Here is a 16,671-nt window from a genome sequence, read left to right as displayed (position 1 = left end):
TTTTGAGCATACAAGAATGCTTACACAGTGCTTGGTATATGACAGGAACTCAATAAATGTTTGAATAATCATGACTACCAGTTTCCTATGTTTCCTTGTCCCTTACTAATTTTGTGGCTTTATCACTTAAATTCTCTGTAAAGGAAGGATTGAAATTAATTGTTACAACCTCTTTCTGATTCTAAAATAGCTTCACTCTTTTAATAATTTTTCTGGTTATTCACATTTCTGAAAATCATTTACTTAAGCCAAATATAAGTAAAATAGAGACTGCAAATATTTCTGTTAGAAAATAATAGCTTTTGAAATAATAGATTAGCTATCGCTTTCTCTATGCAGTAGGGTCCCAATAATGTTTGTTGTCTTGAATTCATCTATGAAATTACCTTTACTAATGAAATGTCAAATCATTTAATATTCACTTGTGACCCATGGTAGGGTACTAAAATTTGAAAATATGTACGCTTTTGATTAAACATATATAGAGTGGCAGTCTTATCAGACAGAAAATGTATATTTTATGGAAGTATATATTTGGAGTGTTTCCGATATTGTCAACAATATAACTGTCTTCAATGGGAAGTAGCCATAATCATCTAAAATCATGTGGTTTTGAAGTGTACTAAAAAATTTTCATTTTAATATAGAGTTACAGCCACCTAGAAGTTTATCTGTATTTATCATCATTGCAACGTCAGTGCTTTATACATGAGAGGCACTCAATAAGTATTTGCTGAATGAATACCTAAATACAGTAAGGTTACTCTCTGTGGCCCCCTTCTATATTTTTAACCCCTTTTCTCAACTCCTTCAGCTCATCACTGTTTGCTGATCTTACATTTCAGGACTGACACCTAAGCAGAACTATCTTTCTTCTTTATTTGGGTTTCTCAAACTGAAACTTCCCTGGAATGTAAGTGTAGGTAAATAATTTTTTGAGTACAAGTCATTTCCTTAGCTACGGTAGGAGAAATGAGAGACCATTCAAGTATTGGACTAAATGTTTTTCCCAATTGTAAATCTTAAGCTTCAAGCAGTTTTATTGAGAAGTAGGCTTTATGCAGAATAAATCATTAGAGAAAGTGAGAAGATAATGAGAAAAAGAGCAACTATGAACAAAGTTGATAACTCATAAAATAATTATTAAAAGTACAAACGTAGTAGATTTGTTGTTTTTATTGTTGGTTTTTAAAAATCAGGCTGCTTAATAAATGTAAAAAGTATTTCTTTTTAAAAGATAATGTGGTTTGGGGGGGGGGCACATAATTGTGTTTGCAGATCTTGCATTACGATGTTTGGTTGAAACCTATGCTGCCAGTTGTGAGGAAAGGAATGAAGAACCTTTAGCCAAACGTGTAAAGAATGATAAAACAGAAACAGAACTTAACACTTTGACCAAGGAAGGAAATCAAAAAAATGTTCCGGAGAAGTGGACCCCTGTGGCTGGCATTGTTATTGCACTCTGTTGTCACCACAGGTGTGATTGGAGACATTATGTGGGCAAAGAATATTTCCGAGCTCTAGGCCTTGGAGCAGTGGAATTCCACTATTTCCAGCGAATGAGTAGTTGGGCAACTTGTGGCATGCGGAAAACATCTTTGGAAGCATCAAAAAAAGATAATCAGAAAGATAAGAGTGAACAGCACGATGATGATGGATACAGAATCAAAGATTATAGTGCTGACAGTTTGCCTGGGTAAGTGATTAATTTTGTAATGCACAACACTAAAGGAGAAATATTTTATTATTGCTATACCTTCTCTTTAGATGAAATTATAAAATATTTGTGAAAAAATATTTTACAATTTAATTTTATTATAAGTTAAAATACATACATTTTAATTGTGGTGATAAATCAAATATGTCTTTGGTAGCATAGGACATAATACCTAGTATATTGCAGGTTATTTAGCAGCTTTTCAATAAATAGAAGTAACGAAATGATTTTTTTATAAACTTAAAATTTTTCACATTGTTTTTTATATGTGTTTATTCAACTTAGGTTTCTTACTGTTGAAGAAAAGAAGAAAATAGGGCATCTTTGTAAATTGCTGATTGACCAAGGCCGAATCGAGTATTTACAGCAGAAGGGATTCAATTCTGCTTTACAGTACTATACAGACCCGCTGGTGTCTTTGGAAAATGTATTGTTAACAGCTTTACCAAATCATTTCTCATCACCAGAAACAATTGCTTAATGGAAAAATTTTAAATATCTGTCTTCCACCAAAAAACATAACATTTTAAATTGTATTTTTTATATTCATGAAAATATAGTTTAAATAGCAGATGATGTGAACTTCTAAAAATTGTTGTAGCCTCATTTAGCTTGTTTTCTACTTCAGAAGTCCAAACATTAGAGAATATACCAAATTCCCAAAGTAATCCTCTTCAGCGGGGCATCTTGAATTCTATTATCCATCAGTATTTATAGAGATTGGTACACTAGTCGAACAGTTGACTTGGTTATCTGAAACACACATAAGATGTCAACACATAACTATAGCATGTTATCTTTCTAATTGCATTAGTTTGGGAAATTTATTCTCTTTATGGTTTCATTTAATTTTTTTTTCTGAAATACAGGATGTAATGATCCAAGTGTCAGTTTGTAACAAGAGCCAATCTGAGAACTTGACATATGTAAGGATATTTTTCCCATGCAGATTTGCAAAACATAACCAATTATGTTTTTTCAACTGCAAACAAATTAAAAAATGTTTACAATCAATTAATGAAATCACCTTCAGATTTCCAGAGCCATACCTATATGTATGTATTATGAGAATTTGTCTAAAATGAAGTGATGTTTTCAAGAAAATTTCATATTTTTTTTTTAAAAATAAATATCTGGTTAGACCTTCCAGTAAACCAGATATTTATAAGTGTAATTCATAAATTAAATTTGAAATTTGCAAATAACTTCTGAAGTTAATTAGGTATAACATATTTTAAAAGGCAGTGTTTATACATACAAGTACAAATAAAAGTATATTCTTTTCCTGTTTGGAAAAATAATTTGGAATAATATGGAAATTAATGGAACCAAAAACCTTCTCATATTTAGGCCTTATCTAAGTTCATGTGTAGTTTCTATGCACAAATGTTATGCCTAAATATATGGTAAAACTGTTATTCTTTCCCACATCTTACTCTTAATTTATTTCATCTTTTATTCATAAAAATTATCTTTACTTAATTATTGAAATATTTCCCAAAACAGGGATCCAGAATTACTAATTGTAGAGATTATATTGTTATTCTTAGGTAACTCTTTTTATCCTATAGGTCTATGACTATGACTTGTAAATGTGAAACCTAGCCGATTTTTAATTCCTGACCTTTTTACTTTAGTTAAATCTCATACATCTTATCAAACTGCCTAGGTTCAAATCCCACCCCTTCTACCTCTTCTCTACATAACATTGAGCAAGCTACTTACTTAATCTCTCTGAGCCTCAATTTCCTCTCTTAAAATGGGAATGATGATAATACCTCACAAGGTTGTTGTGAACATCAAATGAGATAACACATGTAAAATGCTAGAATAGATCCAAGCACAGAGTAAGTACTCAATAAATATTAACTGTTATTATTAGCAGTAATTCATGGGTCTATTTTTGATAACATAATAGGTAGGCTTTGATATTATTATCTCTTGGTTTAAACTGTTAACATTTTTCTTCCTGTTATTAGTTTTAAATCAAAATTATTAAAGTAAGTTAGTTCGGTTATGTTTTAGTTTCTCATGCCCCCCAATCAAGAGAGCATAAATGAAGATAATACATCCATTCAGTACTTAGCCTGATTTTATTGTTCCAGGCAATGTTGATCTGCATCATACAACTTGCTTTGTATCATTCAACAATTTATGCCTAGAAATAAAAGATATTCTACAAAAGGCATAACCTCAGTTAAGTTTTATGGAACACATACATGCACACACAAGACCATCATACTTATACAGTCCAGTGGCCCATTAAACCTAATAATATGTCTCTGATAATGGTATGAAGTACATTATGAGAAGATAAGTTCTTCAACAAGCCAATGTGAGAAGATTGTTTTCCCCCACTTTTTAAAATTTCCTTAAATATATCATAAGTAATGATGTTCTTTCTTGAATTTTAAATTAACCTACACAGCTACCTCTTCATGCATGACTGAAAGATAAATTTATAAAAATAAAAACTGGAACTAATCTTCCCCTTCTACCCAGCATGCCAGCTTCTATACCTCATTTCCCCATCTAGCACAACCATCTTTTCAGTTGCTCTGATCAAAAAGACATTCATCCTGGATGACTCCTTTTTCTCATCTTCATTCAATCATCAATTCTGTCTCCTACTTGTCTTGAATATATCACCCCTGCTTTCCAATATTAGGCCCCAAACTACACTATATTAGACCTCCAGTCTATCTTTCATGTTACCTTCCCTGACCTTGCTACAGTAGATCTAATCACCATTTCCTAAACATCCACTATTGGATTATATCCTCTATCTGAAAAATTGTCATTGTTTGCTCTCATTATACTTATTCTTCAAAGTAAGTAATAACTGTTGCATTGAATTGAACTAAGATCTACCTTTTAAGTAAAAAAAATCTCACAGTTTGGTGAACTATAAAACCATGATTTCTATTACTAAATTATGGTTTCATTTTTTTTTTTATTAACAAAGACTTGTGCTCCTTGTCCTCTAACCCTAACTTGGTTTCATTTAAAGTCTTTCTTTCTTTAATTAAAAAAAAAAAAAGTGGCTTAATTCTAAATTATCAAAGACTTTGTGGTTAAAATATTTTTTTTTAAAATCTCACATTTAAACTACTAGTTAAAAATCCATGTTCTTTTCATTTTTTCATTCCTCATTAAAATGTTTTTTGCTGTTTGTGGCTTGGCAAAAAAGTGAAAATGGCAGGAAGGTTCGTGAGAGTAAATTGACAGTTATGACAAACCAGTAGAATGAGGTAGATAAGGTTTAAGAATCCCATCCTCATTCACCTCTTGGTTGCTCTTCAAGTGCTTGATCAAAGAATTTATACCCACTTGAAAGACTATGACTACCTTTACAGGTTCTCTAAGCCTTTAACAGAACTGTTAACTGATGTAAATTTCACTTTTTTTCCTCTCATAATATTGACCAAGAGACCAGAATTGGACGGAAATGGCAAGATGGAATGTGAAAGCCATGAGGGAATTAACAGAAAGATAGAAGTTAATTATATACACATTCCTACACCAAAAGAATTTTAATCTTTGTTATATACAAACTGCATACCTGCTCTTTTCCGTGACTCCTGTATGTACGCGTGCATAAATTGAAGACCAAATAATTCCCGTTCCTCTTCTTCATCTGTGCTTTCAGTGGGAGGAAGTGTAACTTCCAATTTCAGTGGATTGTCTCTGAAGTTGACAAACCTAACAGTTCACACACACACATAAAAACAGTATTTTTATAGGAGCCATAGAAGTACACATTTATTTCCCTAGAAAAAACTCAAATGATAATACACTAAGTTACTTTTTTGAGAACTAGTTACAATAACTGAACATCTTAGTAAAAGGTGATATATCCCAAGAATCTTTTAAGTTTCTTTCCTAAAAGAAAAAACATTAGCTTGAGACAAGTTATTTTCAAAGTTTGTAAAAGGAACTCTTAGTCCATAGCATATATTTGATGTAGTGCAGTTGAACTTCTAAGAGCAATTCTTTTCTTTATTTTGTCTAAGAACAATTTTAATGCATCTTAAATATATAATACTATGAACTTAAAGAGTTGCTTATTTTATAGACTATTTTGTATCTTATGTCAATGTAGTTTCACCACCATAGTATAGTGCTCAGTAGTTGCTGAATAAGTGAATGAATTATTTTGTTATGAAAGTTGTGAGTTTGGTGTGAATTCTGATGCTCACCATCAGGAAATATTGGAATGAAAATACTTGAGGGAGTTCTGATAGTAGTTAACTTGGTAGAAAGTTATTTTCTTCTTGGTAAAAAGTTATTGCATCTGTAAAATAATTGCTTGATGTTCATTCATAGTTGTTTAGAAGGAAAACGATCACGATTTTTATGCTTCCATTTTTTATATTACTAATAAGGTTCATTAGTTATAAATATGGTTTTCATTGAAAATATCAACAGGGGACATTTCTAAAAACTGATAAATCCCAGTACTGCATTAGTTTAGAGAATTCTTTCTTGAATAATTTAGAACAGTATTATATGAAGTCTATTCATCAAAATTATAGAATTTCAAAGTAGGAAATGACTTTTTAAACGTATCCATCCATATGAGTGAGAACTCAAATATATTAGTAATTTCTCTATGTTACATTGTTCTATAGCTGGAAAGGAACATGTCCATTTTGTGTCTTCAGCTCTTTTACCTTAGATTTGTCATTTCTTCCATGCACACTGGAATATCTTGCAGTTGATTGTTGCTGAGAACAAGAGTACCCAGATTTTTCATATTGCGGATTGTTTCTGGCAAGCATGTTATTTCATTCCGTTGCAGCCATAATGTATGTAGGTTTTTCATTCTGAAGGATTTGGGAGGGGGGGTGGAGAGTTTCTGCAATTAATCACACTCAACTTGAAAACTCTGGTTCTTATTAATTTAAAAATCAAAGAAATGTCACCCTTTATAACATCTCCTTTAACCAATCTACCTATTCACTTAACTGACTTCACATTCCCTGACTACTAGGGAACCTGCAAGGCAGTGTGGCAAAATGATTAACACTGTGGACTCTGGGGCCAGGTTGCCTGGTTCAAATCCTAGCTTATCCCCTTACTAATTGTAATCTTAGGCAAGTCAGCCAACATCTCTGTTCCTTAGTTTCTTGAAGTGCCTGGCACAAACTAAGCAATGATGCTCGTGTGGCATTTGCTTCTTAATTTGTTTAAATCAGAAAGCCAGTTTTTCCTTTCCCAAAACTCTCACTCATTTAGAGTAAATGAAAATATTCTGTTCAAAAGTAGCATATTTAGAACCAAATCTCTTGTGATCAATTATGCTTGGGGTCCTTTTTGTTTGCTTGCTTTGATTTTCATAGCTGTTTTCAAGACATTTGTTGGTAGCATAAAAAGTTACTTTACCTTTCTATGGTATCAGGAAGTTGTTCGAGTTTGTTGCTTCCCATGTCAAGCCACTCAAGGGCAGGCATGTTCAACACAGCAAGAGGGATGGTAGTAAAGTGGTTCATACTCAAATCCAGGTGAGTAAGCTTCAACAGATTGCTAAGCTGAAGAGCAAAGCAAGGCTTTTCAGAAACAAGTGTCTACAATGTAAACTAGTAGAAGACTCAAATTGGTAGTGGAGAAATTTCACATCAAGGAATGTTCACATTACACTTGGGCCTTATTTAGTCATACTAATCCAGAACAAATTTGAAGTAAAAATGAAACCAAAAGACCCTCGGGGGAAATGAAAACTATCTCATAGAAAGTTATTCTCTCTAAAGGAAATATATCTTCAAAAAGATCCAAGTACCAGAGTCTACAGAATCTGCCTGACAGAAGCTTAGTAGTACTTGCATGCTTTATTTTCTGGAATAGATAAATATATTATGTTTTTCTTTCATTCAGCAGTTGAGATTTCTACAAGAGAAGCCAAACCTCAGAGTAATAGTTACCTTTATTGAGCCTCTGTCTTTGCACCTCAAGCTTTATGTTATCTCAATCATAGCATTTACTATTTGGTAATCCTTTTTTTATTCTAATGAAATAACTCAATCGAAAATCATTGAAAATAATAAAACAAATACCAGTGTGCTCAGCTGAAGAAAGGAAATATAAATAAAACTGCTGCCCTGTATGTACTCCTCCCTTCTTCCTCTCCATGGGTAACTGTACTATAATGAATTTGGTATCTTTCATTCCTATGCATGTTTTTAATATTTTTTTTTTGCTATTTATGTGTGTGTATGTGTATATGTTTTTATAAACAATTTAGTAAGTTTATAAGTTTTAAAAATTTATGTAAAGATTGACACTATACTTATCTTTCTTTAGTTTGCTTTTTCTCTGTTTTTAAATGTAGTCATGTTGATGCATGTAGCTCCAGTTTATTCATTTTAAAATAACCTTTAATTATCTCTGTCCCCCAAACCTAGGCTAAGAAAGTTTTGAGCACATGAATCGCTCACCATTGTATATTAAATTAACAAATAATTTTGACAACAAGCCTACAAGGTGAATGCCATTTGGATAAAATAGCAAAGAGGCCTTGTAACTAGAAAACGATGGAGCCATGATGTGAACGCAAAGTTTTGTGAACCTAAAGCCACAAAATCTTTTCCTTCTTTTCCACATAATGCCCTAGTGAATGTTTTAAAAAGTGAGAATTTAGTTGTCTTTGTCAGGAAAATAAAATCTTTGCATTTAGCTAGGAAGGTTCCATGTTTTATTTATTTTATTTCCCCTCCCCCTTTGCATCTTGCTTGCTGTCTGCTCTCTGTGTCCATTTGCTGAGCACTCTTCTGTGTTTTTGCTTGTCTCACTTTTTTGTTGCGTCACCTTGCTGAGTCAGCTGTCCGCAACGCCTGTGGGCTGGCGGCTCTCCGCTTCATGCAGGAGGGACTGCCTTCACAAGGAGGCCCCAGGACGCGAACCCAGAACCTCCCATATGGTAGACAGGAGTCCACCTGATTGAGCCACATGCTTTATTTTTCCTTCCATGCTTTATTTTTGTCTGGGCATGTTCAAATTCATTCTACAACTTTTATACTATAAAAAGAGTATGAAATACAATGTTTTGTGGATAATGCAAAAAAAAAAAAAAAGCAGAAAGGTCCTATCAAGGGATGCCATTACTCTACCTTTAGAATTCAAGCAATAAATAAAACACTTTTTCAGAATTGTCATCAGACTTTTAAATTTTTCAAGTTTCTTAGAATGGAATATAAAATATTGCTAATTATTTTTGCATACATAGAGTATTTAATTTAATAGCTCAGAGAGGATTCTGCTGGATTCTCAGTAGTACTAGAACCCTTTAATTTTAGAAGATTGAAAAGATGTTTAAATTACTCTACCATTCCTGATCCTGCTTATATGAAAATTAAGACCTAGTGATGTTAAGTGGTGTGTCCAAAGTCACACAGCTATTTAGGGGTTACACTTTCTGAAAAAGAATTCCAGGATCAAATTCGCAGTTCGGTAGTTGTTCCATTATAAGTAAAGAAACTAAGGTAATATGCTTAATAGACACCCCCAAATTCATGCAGAATTTTAATGACAGAACCAACCCTAGAAACAAAATTCACAAGAATTAGAAATTATATGTATTGGCTTTCTTGTAGGTACTAAAAAAATTGTCCCTGTGATCATTATTTTCATTAAATAAGACCATAACTATATTATAATGGAACTATTATAAGATGAAATATTTATTTTGAAGCTACATTTTACTTGCAAGAACTGTATGTGATATGTTTACTAGTTTCAAAATAAGCCAATACACTTAACAAAATAAAGCGGGAAAAAAATATTTTGAGTATTATTACTATTATTATATCTTAAGTGGCAAAGTCACTATTATCAAGGCAAGGCACCATGAGCCTTTCATTTGCTGATCCTAAGAACATTAAAAGCAATACAAATGCCTATATCTGTGTGTATATATATATATATATCTCTTTCTTCAAAGTTTGAAGGCTTTCGAAACCCATTGTCTTGCTTTTACTTAATAGAGCCTAGGAATCTAGCAAAGAAACATATTTCTTAAACTGAAGAATTTACATCTCATCATTTCTTCTCTGGGAAGTTTAGTATGGTATATATGTTACCACAATAAAAATTAAAAAACAAAAACTGATTACTCAATAAAAACCAACTAGTAAAGAGTTTTTCTGTCACCATATTATCTGTAACTTATGGTCCCTTATTGATTCAAAAAGTGTTTTTTTTATATTAAGTAACTAATACAACCAAGGCTCTGACCTCAGTTCTTGGAATATAAAAATAAATAAAACACTCATTCCGGTCTTCAAAAAGATCACAGTTTAGTCAACAAATGGTGTCAGTTCTATGATAATAAGTAACTTTTTTGCTAAATATATCTTTACTTAAAAAAATATGTTTTGCTTATAACTTTAGGAAATACTTTTCGCCAATTCTTTTTTCTGAAATAAAATACATAGCATTTCTTTATTAGCTTTGCTTTTAATGGTCATACAATTGGGTAGTAAGCCATTAATAGATGGAAAATAAAATTGTAGATATTTGTATCTTTCTGACCTCTTGTGGAAGGTCACAGATATCTCTGTTAACAGCAAGTTCTAGTTTCTCCAAGCTGGCACAGTTACTTAGTTCCTTGGGGACAGTTTTGATCTTGTTGTAGCTAAGAATCAGTTCCTGAAGTCTAGTGAGCAGTCCTACAAAAATAATACACAATAGAGAACTAATGGATATGAAATAATGTTTACAGTTTTTAACTATTATAGCATAATACTTGCCAGTTTCATAATGGCAAACTCAGAGTTCTTAGTTTTCTTCCTTTTTCCTTGTTTGTATCCTGTCCTTCAAACATGGACCAGATTTATCAGTGCTATAGGCAAAATAATACTTTCATTCTGCTTTATCTACTCTATATTCTGAACAATATGATTTCTTTAAATCCCCATTAGAGAAGAATGTCTTTTCAAAAAAGGAAAAAGTGAACCAGAAATATTGCTTCCAGAGTTTACACAGAATTTGAAAGAGACTTTTGAATTGAAATTTCATCTTGAATCACCCTAATAAATCCAAAAGCTTGAATTCCCTGGAAGCTTCCGTTTAGATGAGATGTCTAAAATTTTCTTAAGACTCGAGCATGTAAAAATGAGATTATTCCATGTATTTTTAAATTTCTCAATTAAGATCACTTTTGCAGGTAGATAAAATAGCATAACAACAGCAGTCTTCCTCACCAATTCCTCGAGGTATATCTGAAATTGTGTTTCGAGATAAATCTAACACAATGAGGTTCTGGAATCTTCCAATGAATTCAGGAATTTTCAACAAACCAGTTCTATGAAGTTGCCATTCCTGTATTTGATTCAGTTTCAATAAAGAAGAAGGGAGGGCCTAAACACAAGTAAAAGAAATGACAGGGTCACTACATTAAGTTAAATTCAGTACCATGCCACAGTGACAGTTAATATGATTATAGAGATATCTGACTTTTCAAAACACTTTGGAAATTACCTTAATGTATTATTTTTACAAGTGTTTTGTGTTACTTCTAAGTTTGAAGACCTCTAATTTTTTGCTAAACCTTCAAGCCCCAAGTATAAGAGATTAAACAAACGTTTTAGTCAATAGCACATATATAGACAAGTCCCATGGAGTCCTATATTGTTTTCCTAGAGTATATGTGCTATTGAAAATGAGAATATGATAGTTAACTGAAATCATAGAGAAATGAAAAAAAAAATAATTCAAATATCTCTTCCTCTTCTGTTTTAAAGGATTATGTATTTTTAAAATTTCAACTAATTGAATTCTATGTTTTTTCCCTTTCAGCCTAAATGTCCAGAAAAGAAAACAAAGAAACTTACCTTTTGGCAAAATATACCTCTAAAAACCAACAATGAATCAAGGGTTACAGGCCCTTGTAAAAATTAGAGCCTGCCACAAAAGACAGAGTGGAACCCTACTTCACACAATATATAAAATTTGGCACAAAATTGGTCAAAAACCTAACTATAAGAACTTTAATTATAAAACTTGGGGGTGGGGAGGTATATGGGGACCTCATACTTTTTTAATGTAACATTAAAAAATAAAGACAAAAAGAATTTTTTAAAAATTATAAAACTTACATGAGAAGACATAAAGGAACATCTTCCAGACGTTGTATTAGGCAATGGTTTCTTAGAATTTATACTAAAAGCATGAGCAACAACAAAACAAATTGGACTTCATCAAAATTAAAAACTTTAGTGCACAAAGGACACTATCAAAGTGAAAACACAATCTACAGAATGGGAGAAAATATTTGGAAACCATATATCTGATAAAGATTTAAGATCCAGTTGTATAAATAAGTCTTGAAACTAAACCAAATGACAATTTAAAAATGGGTAAAAGAAAGACTTAAATGCACATTTCTTCAAAAAAGATATACAGATGACCAATATGCACATGAAAGGTGCTCAACATCATTAGTCATTAGGGAAATGCAAATCAAAACTGCAAAAGAAGATACCACTTCATACGCATTACAAGAACTATTTTTTTAAATAGAAATTAAGTTTTGGAGAGGATGTGAAGGAATAGAAATATTCATTGTTGGTAAGAATGTAAAATGGTGCAGCCTCAGTAGAAAATAGTTTGGCAGTTCCTCAGAAACAAGTATAGAATTACCACATTGACCCAAAAGAAAGCAGAGACTCAAACAGATACTTGCACACTGATGTCCACAGTGACATTACTCACAATTGCCGAAAGATTGAAGCAACCCAAGTGTCCATAATAGATGAGTGGATATACAAAATGTGATACACACATACATGGAATATTATTCAGCTATTATAAAGAATTAAATTCTGATGTATGCTACAACATGGGTGACTCTTGAAAACATCATGTTGAGTGAAATAAGCCAGACACAAAAGGACAAATATTGTCGGATCTCACTGATAGTAAATAACTAGAATAAGCAAGTTCATAGTCAGAAAATAGAATACAGGTTACCAGGGGCTGCTTTCAGGGTAAGGAATATGGAGTTAATGTTTAATAGATATGGAGCTTTTGTTTGGGGTGATGGAAAAGAATTGTAATGGATGGTGTTGAAGGTAGCACAACAATGTGAATGTAATTAACACCACTGAATTGTATACTCAAAAGTGGTAAAATGGGAAATTTTATGTTGTATATGTTACCACAAGAAAATTGTTTTAAATGCATAAACTGTACAGCACAAAGTGAACCCTAATGTAAACCATGGACTTTGGTCCATAGCATAATATTGTTGGTTCAATAATTATTTTTAAAAAATGTAATTCACAAGGCAAAATGTTAATAATAGGGAAAACAATGTGTGTGAGGGGAATGTCTATGGGAATTCTGCATGATTTTTCTGGAAACCTATAACTGCTCTAAAAAATAAAAATAATTAGAGCATGCCTAATATAATAAACAACAGTACATGTATAAGAGAGAAAGATTCCATTTTGTGAAGTTTTCATTGAGCATCTGCTTTGGGAAAGCTAAATGATTTCCAGTAGGCAGATGATCTTTTTTTTAAATGAAAAATGGGGAATTCCTCTGAGGATTATTAAGGAAAATATTACCAATGACTTTCATATAGGCAAGGTTGAAACACTGAATATTTACAGAAAAACTGTGAAGTTGTGCTTTTTTGCAGTTGTTTATGTTGCCCAAATTAATTTGGTTTATTTTTTAAATGAGAATTCCTAAATATTGCAGATTTAATGACACAATCTCAGAATCATTCTCACAGCTTTCCCACAAAATGCAAAATGTGGAAAATCGAATATCATTTCTATAAAGCTTACCTTCCATTCTTCTTTTTCTATCTTCAGAACAATTCTTCCATCTTCCCTGGTGACCTTTTCTTTTAGTTTGGTTAAGCTAACTCTTTCTTCCCAGATCCGCACTAGCCTAGGACACCAGGAATTTCATAGTTAATGACATAGATAACATTCACATTTCTATATTTGACAACTGTTTGATTGATAGTATCTAGAGATCAGATAAGAATTTATTTTGCAACCATTATAAATTTGATTAGTACAACAAATTCCAAATTTTTAAGTTTTGAAAAACATAACCCTCCACAGATTTTTATAACAGTTTTAAAATGTACAATTCAGAGGTTTTTAATATATTCTTAGAATTGTGTTATTGGGCAATTGAGAGAAGTTATTTCCCTGTAAATTTCTTAATAATTGACCTCTGATTTTTTTCCCCTGAAAGGTTCTTAGAAAACTCTACAAATTGTAGGCATAATCCTAATGATCATAGAGGTATGTGACTTATCTTTTGGAAATTACATTTGCTAGATCACAAGTCTAATAAGTTATAATCATTAAGTAAAAAAAAAAAAGAAGGGGCTGTAGGGGCAATAATGCACATTTATTTATTCTTTTTACATAGAACTTGAAGCAACTGAAATTAAATGATTCTTAAAGTGGCACATGTAATATAGGTGAAATTCAAGTTTAGAATCAAGTCATGATTCCTGACCACAGTTTAAAAAAAAATGATACTATTTGTGAGACGACTCCAAAGGCAAGTTTATCCTAACTGTGTAATATAAACATAACTCACAGGAGTAGCTTTATATATAAGGGGCCAGTCTAGGGAAATATATGACCTGAAGTGAATATAATGCTTATTGAGGCATGTGGCTTGGGTTTGAATACCACTTCCACATTTTCTAGCAGTGTGATCCTTACCAAGTGACTTGAGCCCATCTTCCAAATTTTCCATCTTTAAAATTGAAAAAAATAATAGTACCTATGTGTTACAAAAGCATATTTTCACCACATATGTCACTCCTCTTCTCCCTCAATAGTAGACCCACTAAATTTAACTGGGCACAAGACTTCATTTAACCATCTTCCCATGCAGCTAGATATAGATCATGTGAAGCTTTGGCCAAGGGATTAGCAAAAGTAGTAGTGTGTGCACCTTTCTTAAAGTGTCCTCCTCCTTCCCTTTTCTCCTTTCCTCTGTCTGAAATCAAATGTGATGGTTACAGGTGGTATCTGTTTTGGCCCACAAGGTGACTAGGAATGTATGCCATGCACAGTTGAGCAACAAGATAGAAACCTACATTTCTGATTCTGTGAAGTCCTAGTCCAGCCCTGGATTACTCCCCTAGAAAAGTTATGGTGTTTCCTTCTCTCACAATGTAATCTAGAATCCTTACTAGGATACTATGTCTTAGCATTGTTGCAAGGATTAAGTGATATAGTGCAAATAAAGCACTTAGCACAGTGCCTCCTAAACAGTAAGTGTATAAAAAGTGACTGCTACATTTATGTCATTGTCAGCATCATTATCATCTTTATTGGCTTAGGTTGGGAAGAATGGCCCCTCCCCATCCAGATGCAAATGGTTGCTTATCAATAACCTTTCTCTCCTTTTCTTTGTTAGAAGAATACCAATTATTTTCATGTATTTATTTTTTTACCACATAACCTAGGGATAAATCTTAATTCGTCTAAACCCATCAAGCAATCTCATTTCCCTAAAGGTAATGAAATTAGGGGTATACAGATGACCCAGCTCTGCCCATTGAGAAGTGAAGGAATGGCTTGCTAGAAGGCCTCTGAGAAAGGTTTCTTCATTCTTTATGTGAAAAATAGTCTCCACTCTTCTGCTGTCATCAAATGATGCCTGACTCTGTGATGCCTGAAAGCTCATCAGTCATCTTGTTACATGGAGGGAAGCTAATCTGAGGATGAAGCTGACACCGTGAGATTGGCAGCAGAAGGTGATAAAAATAATCTGTGTATATAAAGATACTGAGGCTTTCAATTAACCACCTTTGTACCTGCCTTGCCTTCAGAGTTTCTCTGAATGCTTGAGCCTTTAAGGCACTTTTAGTTGAATTTATCAGATATTTGCTACTGACTGCATCCTACTGATCTAAGAACATTTAGTGTTTAGGAAAAGACCTAATGATTAAGACTTACAGGGAGCCATGTAGAATCTGAGGAAACGGGCTCTTCTTGTAAGAGAAGAAGAATACTTTAGAGATATCCAATAAGGAAAGTGGGTAGGGTACTAAAAAGGCAGAGAGAATGGGAGCCATACTACTTAAGTATAGTTCAAATTAAAAGCTGTGTGAAAATCTACAGTACCTTCTACTGCCAGGTATTGGTTTAGATCCTAGAGTGTACAAAATATGGTCACCGAAAAGTAGAGTTGAGGATAGTAATCACCTTAGTATTACTTAGTAAGTATTGGAGTCTTATGAGGACCTATAGAACTACTGTTTTCACACATAGACTCTTGTATTTTGGGGAATCCCTACCACATAGGACACTTAACTGAGTCAGGTATTTCCTTTAAATACATATTTTGAGTATTCAGTAAATAAAACTATTAAATCGATAAAAAGGTAAATAAGTAAAAATAACTCATAGGAGTTTTATTTTCCTAGTTTATAACTTGGAAAGATTCTTGATTTATTTGCTAGTTTTAACTAAGTGCTAATAAATACTCTTTTAAAAATAACAATGGCATTATGAATATTCATTAATTCAAATTAATAGACATACTTCTGTTGGAATTCCTTCTCTCGCTTCAGGTCTTCATTTTGTTTCTTTATTCTTTTTTCCCAAACTTCCTTTACAGCATTGACAGCCCCGGTGTGAACCACATTTTCTGTCATGATTTTGCCACATTGCCACAGAGTCACCAGTTTCATTAAGTTCTGAATAACTGAACCACAGATGGCATCTCAGAAAGGACCTGTTAGTACCAGAGAAAAAAGCCACATGTTTCAGAATGTTCATTTAGTTTTATAGTGACCATGAGATAACTAATATATGTTGAACACTCCCAATATTCCCCAAAGTATTTTAAACACCTTTTATGTCATATCTAATTTAATAATCCTCAAAACACTATGATGTAGGTTCTTTTAATGTCTGTAATGTACAGATGCAGAAACAGAGCCTTAAAGAAGATGGGCAATTTGCTCAAGG

At 32.6% G+C, this 16,671-nt stretch overlaps 2 protein-coding genes across 4 annotated transcripts in view; one reads left to right on the top strand and one right to left on the bottom strand.

The window, feature by feature from the left end:
* The window catches only part of TRMT13 (tRNA methyltransferase 13 homolog), a 41,689-nt gene extending 37,788 nt beyond the window's left edge, over positions 1–3,901 (top strand). For both annotated transcript variants that reach the window (XM_058303123.1, XM_058303122.1), the window contains 2 exons: positions 1,279–1,696; positions 2,003–3,901. In XM_058303123.1, the coding sequence (XP_058159106.1) occupies positions 1,279–1,696; positions 2,003–2,198 (614 nt within the window). In that variant the 3' untranslated portion in view covers positions 2,199–3,901. The remainder of the gene's footprint in view (positions 1–1,278; positions 1,697–2,002) is intronic.
* LRRC39 (leucine rich repeat containing 39) overlaps positions 1,017–16,671 on the bottom strand; it is a 28,872-nt gene continuing 13,217 nt past the window's right edge. The window contains exons 2-9 of one of the 2 annotated variants that reach the window (XM_058303124.2): positions 16,243–16,435; positions 13,507–13,612; positions 10,915–11,071; positions 10,244–10,380; positions 7,103–7,248; positions 6,391–6,543; positions 5,280–5,419; positions 1,017–2,470 (exon numbers count right to left, since the gene is read on the bottom strand). In XM_058303124.2, the coding sequence (XP_058159107.1) occupies positions 2,415–2,470; positions 5,280–5,419; positions 6,391–6,543; positions 7,103–7,248; positions 10,244–10,380; positions 10,915–11,071; positions 13,507–13,612; positions 16,243–16,391 (1,044 nt within the window). In that variant the 5' untranslated portion in view covers positions 16,392–16,435 and the 3' untranslated portion in view covers positions 1,017–2,414. Of the gene's footprint in view, positions 2,471–3,785; positions 3,876–5,279; positions 5,420–6,390; positions 6,544–7,102; positions 7,249–10,243; positions 10,381–10,914; positions 11,072–13,506; positions 13,613–16,242; positions 16,436–16,671 lie in introns of those variants that run through there. The other variant, XM_058303125.2, reaches the window with a different exon arrangement.

Source organism: Dasypus novemcinctus, chromosome 9 (assembly GCF_030445035.2).
Source record: "Dasypus novemcinctus isolate mDasNov1 chromosome 9, mDasNov1.1.hap2, whole genome shotgun sequence".
NCBI lineage: Eukaryota > Metazoa > Chordata > Mammalia > Cingulata > Dasypodidae > Dasypus > Dasypus novemcinctus.
The sequence above is the reverse complement of the archived record's forward strand: the minus strand, read 5'-3'. Positions and strand labels throughout refer to the sequence as shown.